This window comes from Ylistrum balloti, unplaced genomic scaffold (assembly GCF_031769215.1).
Source record: "Ylistrum balloti isolate Yb309-2 unplaced genomic scaffold, AGI_CSIRO_Ybal_v1 Utg371490, whole genome shotgun sequence".
NCBI lineage: Eukaryota > Metazoa > Mollusca > Bivalvia > Pectinida > Pectinidae > Ylistrum > Ylistrum balloti.
The window spans coordinates 178,051-190,446 of NW_026782771.1; the positions used below are offsets into that span (position 1 = coordinate 178,051).

Below are 12,396 nucleotides of genomic sequence, written 5' to 3' on the forward strand. Positions count from 1 at the left end.
GGGCTAAAAACATTCAAAATAGCCGCTGATTTGTCATCGAAATCTCGCGAGATTGTTATGCAGACCGGTTCAGAATCTGTGTATTCTTCCGCTGCATTTTAGACATCTTAACTTATAAGTAATTTGAATTAATATTCAATATATTGAAGTAATACCTCATTGCTATATCTTGCCTTTATATTTCAAAAGTTATTTAGGAAGTATCAATTCTAACTTGGTGTTCGGTTTATCTGCACTACTTTTGTCCGCCATTTTGCGGAATATCATTGAGGTCATTCACGCCATCGCTGCTAAAATGAGAGATGGACCCAAATAGATATGCACCTGCTGTATATTCATCACTTGTTGTTTAATAAGACGTGTAATAATTGCTCATGAATAATTAGGTCACTGTGTTACCCTATTCTCAAAGTTGAGCCGTCATTAGGCTCGTAGATATCCGCAACTTTACGTGTATACCAGGTAGGTGTGATCACAAAAATAACAAAACGTTCAAATCTCAGCTCGACTTATCTCGTAGCTTCCGCTTTTAGTTTGACTTCTGAAATTTGATATCTTGGTATATGTGAATCTGTATCAATGTCGCTTAAGATAAATATATACCGGTTACAAATGGTATCTATTTATTCTATGATATGCGAATTAGTCCTGTACACTTCTGTAAGTCGACAAATGACACTTCTGGCCTACACCCATTTTCTGTCAAATCAAATGGTCTAGTCAGATTTTCGTCTTCTGTCTAGGTTGAATTGTGTGCAACGTTACATGTTTAACAACATCCTGTCTTTTCTGTCAGACCTTTGCGATGTCGAATGTTACTCTAACTGATAAATTTCATTTGCCTTACCTTTACTAATTATGACATCATCACGCATACAAGGCCCATTTGTTTTGTGTCTTTAGTCTTGCCTTACAAAATATCTCAAGTCTGTCTACATGGTATTAATTCTAAATAATGATTTAAACTGTTATATCAGGTGATATTGGTTAATATATTGACTAATGCTACCACATCAGGTATATAATTAGTGGTTGTACAAATAATGGTCTTGAAGGGATGTACAATTCAAGTCCTCCAAATTTCATTTTCATGGTCTGGTAGTTGTGAAAATTTGCAGTAGAATTCTGGAATTTAAATTCAGGTTAAAGTATAAAGATGATATTGTTTCTTTTCAGCAGACAGTGTACTCATATTTTGACTTGTATACCTTGGGGTCCAGATTTTACATTCTAAATTTGCAAATAAGGATATAATATGAAGGTTTTGTTTCTTCAACTGACGTGAATATACCCAGAAGGCTGAAAATGCAGAGTAAAAGTTGACAGATCTTTGTTTGGAGATATATTTTAATGACGCACATATTTCACCAATATTTTGGGTTGCATGGCAATGAATATGCAAGTCATCTTTCTTCTTCAGAATAATTAACACAACAATGAGACTCATGGATAAACAGAGCTTGTTTAAGTTTGTCCATCATTTAGTCATTCCTGAATCCAACCAGACATTTTAAGACTTTTCCCAGTGTATTCACTGTGTGTGCTACTGACTGAAGCCATATTATCATAGTCTTCAATAGTGTTTCCAGTTTACAATCTATTATTATTTTCACTTTCTTTGAATGTTTAATGTCTTAAGGAATCAGACTATTTATGTATGCTTCAATTTTATGTCTGGTCACAGATGAATGTGGGTACTGCAAACAAGACAATAAAAATTGAATCAAAAGTAGATGGTCAGAACATTTTGTACTTATTTAATGCATGTTATTCAAAATGCATAAAAACGTTATTTTGATTTTTTTTTCCAGATAGAATTTCAAGATGGGAAAGTTAATGTCAAAGGTCTTTGGCAATAAAGAAATGAGGATACTGATGCTTGGTCTAGATGCAGCAGGGAAAACAAGTATCCTTCTAGACTTCCAACATTATGACGATAATATGTTGAACATCAGCTATCAGAATTTAGACTTTTTAGTTTTCTGTATTCCAAAAGGCTCATGTAGAGCCAAAATGTTTTTCTAGTTGTATGTTTGGGCTAAGCTCTTGAAATGTTATGAAAAGTTATTTATTCTATTTTCATTGAATTTGTCTTTTAATTTTGTTTAAAGTAAAACATGTGTGCGATACAGTCTGTTTGATATGAGCTGAAAATAATAATAAAAAACTTGTTACTCTGTCAAACATTTTTATAACAGCAAGAATTCCATAATTGATAACAGTTTTTCCATGTTCATCTGAGTGTGATGTATTGTCATCCTTAACCTGTTTTCAGCTGTTCTATATAAGATAAAATTAGGCCAGAATGTAACGACTATACCAACAGTGGGCTTTAACGTGGAGACAGTCGCCTATAAAAATGTCAAGTTTTCTGTATGGGTATGTGTTTTTGGTTTGCACTAGGGCTTCCATTAATGGATATGGTGTATTGACGGGAAAATAATGCAATACATTGACTAATGATAGATAATCTAGTAATAATGATGAAACATCACACTGTTAGTGTAAATTCCGTGATTGCTAAACTTGATGATTAATATTTTACCAGATCTGTTCATATATCTGAGCGTAATGTATTTCCATCCTTAACATCTTTCCAGCTGTCTTATATAAATTAAAATTAGATTCGAATGTAACAACTATACCAACAGTGGGCTTTAATGTGGAGACAGTAAGGTTTAATAATGTCAAATTCTGTGTATGGGTAAGTATTAATGGCTGTTTTAGGACTGTCAGTGTTTCATCGATAAATTCCTTGTTCATATTTTTAAAAAAAATTATGAAATACATAGAACAAGTATCAGTCATGAGGTTGAAAAACAAGATTAAGGCTGGTGTGATGTTTCATCATTTTACCAGTAAACTGATGTATATGTTGGCCACTTTTTGTGCCAATAGGGCAATTGTCCTCCATTTCTAACTGTGCAGCTCCCTTCACAATATCATCATAGCTTAATTATTACTTCCATTATAAAAAGTGTACAATGTTCAAAAAAAAAATTGAAATGAATGATACACATCACTGATCATGGAAGTGAAAAATTTAATAATGCTGTTCCAGATTAATTAAAGATGAGTCAGTGACAGCCCTAATTAGTAACTCTGAGACTATTATCCTTGAATGTTGTAAACTTGGTATAATACATATGTCTTCCCAAACCAAATTGGAACAACTTGCAGTTTTACTGTTTCCATATTTTTCTTTGTTTCTAAAATATAATTGTATTATTCAGTTATGAAACTTTATCGAAGATTTTATCAATGTTTTGTTTTGCATATTCTTTTATGCCACTTAAAAGTTGACAGTGATGTTCTCTGATGAATCAAAATCTATTTTACTGAAGGAAAAAACAGGACACTGATATTTAGTTACCAAAAATGGTAGATGGAGCTCAGTGTTTTGATTTTGAAAACATTTTGTAATACATGTACACAGTCCTGGTGCTGGAGACATCTTCAGATAAAGAGCTCATGTTTAAAGTCAAATTGAAAATTCCATAATTTGAAGGTCATTACAACTGATGAGGTTATCTCTATGAAATAAGAATTAGGGTTTAAGTTAAGGGTTGTATGTATTGTGTGTACATTATATATTAAGAGGTTGGTTAGATTTTCAAACGTATTGCTACCTGTCATATTGTGTTTTCACCTTTAGATTTTTTTCGTTGAACCAGGATTATTTTATGAAATTTATTTTGAGTACTCTACTATACATGTGTGTTGTGGTGTATACGCTTGTCAAAGTGCCTCTGTCAAAGGTTATTTCATCTTCTTAATCTCACAGTTAACTGACATATATGTTGTAACACAAAAAATTTACATTTTTTTTCTAATAAAACATGAAGTGTATAAAGATCATTTATAGGGAAAAAGTCAATGATACTAAATTGAAGTATTTTTGCAACGCAGACTGCTACAAGTAAGCTTGGTATTCAGTGATTGCTCTTGTTTTAATCTATAAAGATGCCATTTATGAAATACGAAGTGCTAACCTTGAGCTATGTATACATATTGCCTATAAAGCAGAACTGAAATGCTAATTTTGAAGAATCTGTAACTACAATTATCAATCACATAATGCAGATTGACAGGTGAAAATTTGTTCTTCTGCATTAACACTGATCTGAACAGCAACATGGATTATCATTGTATAATTTATCTGTTGTGGATATTTGTGTGAATGTCTGGCATTTAGCTGTTATTAATGGACTGATCTATCAATTGAAATAACTCTGGATACCAATAATGATACAAGCCAATTGAGTCTTAACACGAAATTTCAGGGAGTGACAGTGTCGAGATGTATTTCTATACACATACACAATGAATCAAGTACCGGTGTTTGTACATGATTCAGCTGTTTTAAGTGGTTGACAGTGCATGCTTTGTAAATTTTACAATCTTTTATTATGTGTTAGTCTACGTCATCCACTTAACGCCTCAGATTTGTATATTTTAATTAATCACAAAAAGAATGTCTTATTACATTCCTATTTCCAACATTTTAAACAAAAGCTGTTTTCAGGAAAGCTTATACTTCACAAAACTTCTGGGAGACAGAAGAGTGAAAATTGGTCCTAAGCATAGTCGAGAGAAATACTAATTCTGTCCTCCTTTAAATTGAAGTGTGAAATGCCATACATGAGAATACATGTTGTTACCACTTTTATGCTTAATAGCCAGGTATATAGCACACAATATTTTCCAACTCATTGAAGGTCAGTTGTCAAATACACGTGTATATTGTTGGTAGTCAAATGTTTCCAGGAATGGAAGACTATCAACTTGTGTATAACTTTATTGCATTATAACTGGTAATATTACATTTTCCCCAATCATGATTTTTCTTTAAATAAATGCCTGCTTCATGTTTAGTGTATATGTATATTGGTAACATGAAATAGACTCTGTGGTAGTAAGTGATTGGGCTTAATTAGGGATGCAATTGTTCAGTGCAGTCCTTGAAATTCAAAGGCCAGTCCTATAAAGAATTTATTTGCGAGACCTATATTGACATAAAGAAAACTATTCACTTATTTATAAAGTGTTTCGTAAATTATATTCTCTTATTTTCTTGATAGGATGTAGGTGGTCAGGACAAGATACGGCCATTATGGCGTCACTACTATGCCGGTACCCAGGGGCTCATATTTGTAGTTGACTGTGCTGACCGGGATAGAGTAGATGAGGCACGCCAGGAGCTGCACAAAATCATAAATGACCGGGAGATGAAGGAAGCCATTATATTAGTATTTGCTAATAAACAAGATTTACCTGATGGTTAGTATCATAGTTCAACGTCATGTACCTGTATTCTTCTCAGTTTTGGAGAATTGCTTTAAAAACTGTTTACTACTGTAATTTTCGTTAAGATTTTCTTTTTTTTAATTGTTCTAAAATTTGGTTTTCTGTTTTTATGAAATTGGCTATGATGTACTCTATTTTATTTTAAAGTTACATCTTGTGTAACTATTTCACACTATTTTATTCTATCATTAGACATAGCAGTAAATGATAATTAGAACCCCTCTTGTGAAGTATTTATATAGCAAAAGTTAATGTGACATAAAAAAGTTGTTAAGTTTCAAATGTTTATTGTAAAAATTATATATGGTTGAATTTGTTAGCGATGAAACCCCACGAAATACAAGAAAAGCTTGGACTGACAAGGATGCGAGACAGGAATTGGTATGTTCAACCTTCATGTGCCACCACCGGTGAAGGACTGTATGAAGGGCTTTTGTGGCTCAAATCCAACCACAAGTCGTGACCTAAGAGAACTGATCAGAAGGAGACATTTTTAATACAAAAATGTTTTTACTACGATATTCATGATGAGGAAATATAAGCTGTGTGGAGTCTGCTTTGCCAATAGAATCAGATCAAGTGGTGTATTGTCTTGGCAAGAAAGATTTGGAGATGTATGTATTGGACACATGATGTGACATGGAGGTGTTTAGACCACAAACAAAACTTTGTAAACACCAGAGGAAAAATATAGATACATACAATGCACATTGAGATCGGTGTTAAGAAGAGCTCAAGTTGACCAGAACAAGTAGAAGTTTCCACCATAAATACCTTCTAAAGAAAACTACTGTAACTGCATTGTACTTCATTATATGAACATGTATACATACAAGTCTAGTTTTTTTCCTCTTTTCTGTTTTGAAGAACTGGCACACTTTGATGAATGTGGCTGACTGTTACCTCTAGTAATGATGCTTGTGCATGAGAGAGCATGTGTATATGAGAAGAGAGAGATTGTGTTTTTTAATCAGAATTTTGTTAATGTGGGTATATTTTTATTGTTATTTTAGGAGAATTTCCATATGGGAATACATGTACAAGCTTTTGTTAAGAGAAATCTATATATTAATACCTTCCATCCGTGATACAAGGCAACCTTACAACAAGCAAATGAACACTGTAAGGTGAATATTCGGTCAGCCTCATCCATATCCTCTCATACTAAGTCTACCGGTCTAGTTCCCGTTGATAAGGCAACCGATGTAATGTAGGATTTCTCTATAAACCCATTCAGAGGAGTCTTACACAATGACATCTTCAGATGTTGGTTGCATCAAAAGGAGACCTTGCAAGTTTGTAATATAAGAAAATAAAAGTGGAATTAGATTAACAGGGAAGAAAAGACAAGGAAGGAATTTAGATATGCTTACTTTTACTCCTTTGGTGTGGAATTGTTAATTGCATTCTAGTGCTGATTAAGGAATATACCCCAATTCTTGTTTCCATTATGCCTGTTTGTTAAACATTTCTCCTGTGACATATAGGTTGCTCTTGGTATTAAGGGGATGATTGTGTTCCAGGCTTCGAGATTAAAAAAAATCTTGGTGCTTACTCTGATGTTGTATTTTAAACATTTAGTTATGTCATTTAAAGATCTTCACTCGCGTTGGGTGTAAGACCTCTCTGAAAATAATTGATTATATGATGTACATATATTAACTATTATGGAATATGTTTGGAGCATAAGGATTGTATTGTATGCTTGTAGTCTAAAAAACTTTAGGGAAAAAAGCACTTGTGTGGTGTAACTTTGATATAACATTTTTATAATGTTTAGGTTAGGTCATGTGTAGCATAACCCTTGTGTTTTTCACATAAAGTCTTTCATTTTCATTAACGCTTACTCCAAGACATGTCGGTCAGGCTTTGTGATTGTTAGTTTAATACAATGGTGTCTTCTAAGTTAAACATTTTGAATATGTGTTAGAAAACTAGACTTACCTAAAAATTTAATATGGTTTCATGATGTTGTTTTCTCATTTTGTAACTTTGAGATGAAAATTTTGTTAACTAAATGCTGCTGTTGCCACTTCAAAAAAAAATCATTAAATTTTTTATCTAGAGTAGCCAGGGAGACAAGTGATAAATCATTCATCTAACCTTGTTTTAATCATCAAACTTTGATGTGTTCAAAATCTGAATTACAGTTACTGGTTCACAAACATTACTCTGTGACGAGTATCCAGTAATGAAACAAACTTTATAGAAAAACTCTTAAGGATCTAATTGACGGAACGTAACATAGAAGCATTTTAAAATGAAACAGCTGGTTTTTTGGTTTCCTTTCATTCTTTGGCTAACCTAATGTAATAAAATTCACATACTGTCTGGTTTTATCTTAATATTTTAAAATCTTTCCTTATTTTTAGTCTAAGGGCAGAATTCTTTTTTTAGAAAAGTATTAACGCTTAAATATATATCATCAATGGTAGAGAAATGCTTGCTGCACTGTTAGTAATAATACTAAATCAATTATCATTTGTCTGTTTAAATGATGATGAGAGATGTCCAAAACTTAGAATTTCTTGTTCGATTGTAGTAATCATTAATATTGATTCAATACTAGAAGTACAGTAAAAATGAAATTAAAAAAAATTGGTACCTTGAAAAAAATTGTGCTGCACTTTAAGCTTGGCAATCTAAATACTATTAAGTTAACAATTTTTATAAGTCTGATTGCCTCATATTGACCTACCCCTGTATCTTGGTGTTTGTTTTTGTGTATTCATTTTCTGATGGATTCTAGTGCAATTTTCATTCTTATTGCAAATACTACATTGAATGTTTTCATTGGAAAATGATACTGTGGATTGCTGCCAGTAAACACTTCAGATCACTCTGTAAGCATTCTGGGTATCTTTTCTTCACATTATTTGTGTTATAATCTACCTGAGTAATATAAAACTCCGTTTTTCTGCCTATGTATTTAGGCCCCATCCTGAATTGTGCAAGATGTTTATTTTTCTTCCCAAAATCTTAAAATCCGATATTTTTATGTGTTGACACAAAATACAGCAGTATCTGTTCCCAGTTTTACTCCTACTTTTTGACACACAAACATTCCCAGTTTCCAACAGGTTGCAACTTCAAAAAATATCCAAGGAACATGCTGAATAAACAAATAAACAAGCAGAACATGAAAAAAAAATTCAATAATCATATTCCAGGTAATCAATAGATATTTTTTTATATTAAACACTTTTAGATTTAAACAAATTCTTACAGCTCTAATACACTAACAGTGTATATGATATATGAGATTGGTATGCAATACTGTTTTAAAAGCCGAAAGAAAATTCAAAAAGAAAATCCAAGGACATACATAGAAATAGAATCTCTCCAAGTGTTCCTGAAGTCTTTATGTTTTTGATGAATGAAAACAATTTGTCCTGGATAAGAAGTGTTTATGAGGAATTTCTATCACTTTATGCTACATTTGTCCTAAAGCAGAACATGTTGCAAAAGCAAGGGTAGTAGTTAAAGGTAAACATGATTCTGGATTCTATTTTACAAATAACCCATCTGTCAGATCATTCTTCAGGTACCTGGAAAGTGTAAGTGGAACAGTTCTTGTATTTGTTGTTTACCTCAGAAAATGTGACATTTCAAAGTAGGCAAATTTTTCATTGCTTCACAATTTTAAAGAAATATAAAATAATAAAAATAGCATTAGAGTTAAAGTTTAAATGATTATATCCTGGAATAGAACACTGGAGAAAGGTTTGGAGATGCCCTCTGCTTTGTGCAAATGTTTGCTGGTGTTTTACCATAATGAATGGCTTATTGAAATGGCAGCTTATGTTGATTAATAATTATGATTTAGGTAACTTTTTATATCAATGAAAACATTACGTGTTAATAAAAACTGAACCACTTTACCAGTAATCAAAAACAAAATCTGAAAACAAGTTTGTCTGAATGACAGGAAATCAAGGCAACACATTAACGTTGAAATTTGAGAAATTGAACTCCATTCATAGCACAGTAGTATGAAATATAATTAAAGATTTAGTTAGGTTTCATGAGGAAAATATGTTACTTTGTAATACCAACACTAACTTTAACTCCGATTTAGTAGGAAATTGATTTATATATAATTATAGAACAGCCTACAGTATAAATTTATGATTTTCTGATGGTTCATACAAAGTGCCTTCAGAGTGCAAGAAGGAAAACGAACAGGTTTTATTAATGAGATTTGAAAGGATTTTGTCAACTCAATTGTCAGAAAATCCTAGCTAGCTATAGGCATTTGGAATATTAAGAGTGCTCATGTAATATATTATTTTCTTTATTTAATTTATTTATGTGCATATAACACTGTTTTGGGGAGTTTTTGTGTGTGATTGGGGACTAGTGATCTAGTCATATTTCTGTCAGAGTAAAAGGGGAAGCCTGCAATGAATTTATTTTAGTGATGCACATGCATTACACATGCTTGGACAAGTCTTTAAATGTAAGTTTAAGGTCGTTGCTTTGACTTTCAGATTGTTGAAGGTCCTTGCTTTTCCGTCTTATCAACTGTTATATATGTTCTTATTTTCCATTGTTAATGTACATGAGCCAAGTATGATTTGAAATGCTTATCCTTAATGATATATGTGTATAGTAGTTGAATTTATATAAATCCTACAAAGTTACAATGTTACTTGTTAAAGACATTTAGCATATGTAGCTGTGTTAATATGTCATATGATTAATTTTCTGTATGTAAACATTTTGTAATTAGTTTAGGAGTTGAATGTAATTTCACCTTACAAAGATGCAGGTTTTTTTATGCTGCTTGAATCAATAATTTCAGAACATACAAGTCAAATAATTTTTTTAAAAATAATCGGGGGGAAAAATCACCTACTAAGTAATTTTCACTTCATTACTTTTATGCATGCTTTCAGTGAACATGAGTACAATGTATTTCCTGTGTACAACCCAATTCCTCACCAGTATTCTTATGTAATATCATATATGTTAATATGTTACTCTCTTGTATGAAGTCATAGTGTTGTCTCAAAGTATTCCCCAATTATTGTAATTGATTAATGAAAAATGTGTATAATTTTTCTCTGTTCTGGTGTTAGAAGAATCGTGATTTAAAATTGACCTTTACAGAATTAATAATGTTTTAGCATTGGAACTCTGTTAATCTCAACTTCATTTTTTTATGTGCCATTAACATATTATGAAATATACAGGTATTTAGAAATGTAATCCACAGTCTTAAGTTAATTTTTTTTTCTCCTTTGTTAGAAATATTATGTTGCAATGTATATATATGATATATAAAACTGAAAACATTGCGCCAGTATCAAGTCAATAGGTTACAATTAGCCGATAGAGTACATCACACGCATGAACTCTTTCCCAATTTATAAACATTACTTCATAGAAAAATTTTATTTGTATTTTCTTCACTCGGTTTTATTTTCTCCACCATTTAAGGTAGCAAGTTAATTGTTTGAAAAGCAGTGTTTTCTTTTGTTGTAAAAAATGATAACTGGTATACACTATATATTTAAAGTTTCTATCTATTACCACAGAAAACCATATATTTCTGCACATCACATGGCTATTTTTAGGCTTGTGATTGAATGCTTCAGTCTTCTTACCAGTTATTCCCCCTTTGCAAGGATGGGGTTAGTTTGTTTTTGTTCACAATAAGGCAGTTTTCTTGATTTAGATATCATAAAGTATGCCAAACTGGTTCAATGTATAACAGGGATGGAAAGTTTAATTATACCCTTAAACTTTGGAACATGCATTTCTGCAACGTCAAAATTGAAGTATTTTACGATACTAAACAAGTTTAGAGAAAAATAAATTGAAGAAAGTTAAGTCAATTGGATGGAAGTACCATAATAAATTTACAGTGGTGACAAGTCCCCTGAAAGCTGATTCCTACTGTCCCCTATTTAGTTTCAGAATTAATACAGAAATATTTGTCATGCAGTGCTCTTGTCTGGAGAATGTCACCTGAATTCTCCACATAAGTAATTTGTTCTCTGGTGATTATTCTGCAATATCATACATACAAGATAATGTATACCCTTGCTGGTTGCTAGTAGTTTTATCTCAAATTTGAACATTCATCTAAAATTGGAAACTTCCTTCCTAAGGGTGAATCAATTCAGATAATCTCTTGAATGTATTTAATTGAGGAAGTAGATCAGGTTTGTTTATCGTTGGCAAGAATCTACTGTAGGATACGCCTGTGAAGTTTTGAAATACCTGGCAGGAATGTATGATCCAATTTATTTTATAACATTCAAAGTGAGTATTCATGCTTAAAGGTCCAGATAGAAAATCATCATCAGATGTTAGTAATCTCCTGAAGACCCTGTCATATGTGCTTGGTGGAATAGAAATACATTTGTTTTGTTTGTTGATGTATGTTGATTTTTTTTTCTTTATGTTATTAAGCAAATGAAATGAAACTGTCACTCTATGGAGAACACTGCTAGAAACATAAACCCAATCATTTATACATATAACCATAAACAGAGTATTTTGGTGGAGATCATTATCAGAAATATATACATCTCATACTAGATGTTCATGGGGGATTTATGAATTTAAAAAAAAAGCAGCTTGGGTGAATGTCGATAGGTAATCCTCTTTATGTGGTATTAATGGACTTCACACCTGTATCAGATATCACTCTTTATTAATGAACTTTGTTGAAATGCTTTTCATGCTTCTTAAACCTTGGTATGACCTTTTGTAGTTTACTTTTATTTTTCATTACAAAACATTCCACATTGCTTTCTTCCTACCCTTTCAGGAGTTACTTCCCCCTCATTTGCATGTCAAACAGCCTCTTAACTTATGTTACATAAACAAATGAAAGTCCATTTGCATGGATGGGTGGTTTACTTGCATGCTGTAGGATGGTTTTCACTACAACTAGTGTGGAATTCTAATTAACTACTAAAGGTGAATCTGCCTACGTGGATCATAATGGTTAAGTGCACATGAGAAATGGTACTGTAAATAGCCTCACAATTATTATGCAAATACAGAATACTTGATACAGATAAAGGAAACATGTAAGAATATGTTCAATGAATAAAAACATACATTTTATTACAA

General features: G+C 32.0%; 1 protein-coding gene across 2 annotated transcripts; it reads left to right on the plus strand.

Annotated features, from left to right (window-relative positions):
- Window positions 1–271: 271 nt before the first annotated feature.
- Window positions 272–12,396, plus strand: LOC132562683 (ADP-ribosylation factor 6). Of its 2 annotated transcripts, none has more exons than XM_060227438.1 (5): window positions 272–462; window positions 1,812–1,906; window positions 2,276–2,379; window positions 5,082–5,280; window positions 5,628–12,396. In XM_060227438.1, exons 2-5 carry the CDS (start codon window positions 1,825–1,827, stop codon window positions 5,768–5,770), a joined length of 528 nt encoding a protein of 175 aa, XP_060083421.1. In that variant the 5' UTR covers window positions 272–462; window positions 1,812–1,824; the 3' UTR covers window positions 5,771–12,396. The 2 variants fall into 2 exon arrangements, with proteins under 2 accessions (XP_060083421.1, XP_060083422.1); XM_060227439.1 differs by lacking the exon at window positions 2,276–2,379 and adding an exon at window positions 2,601–2,704.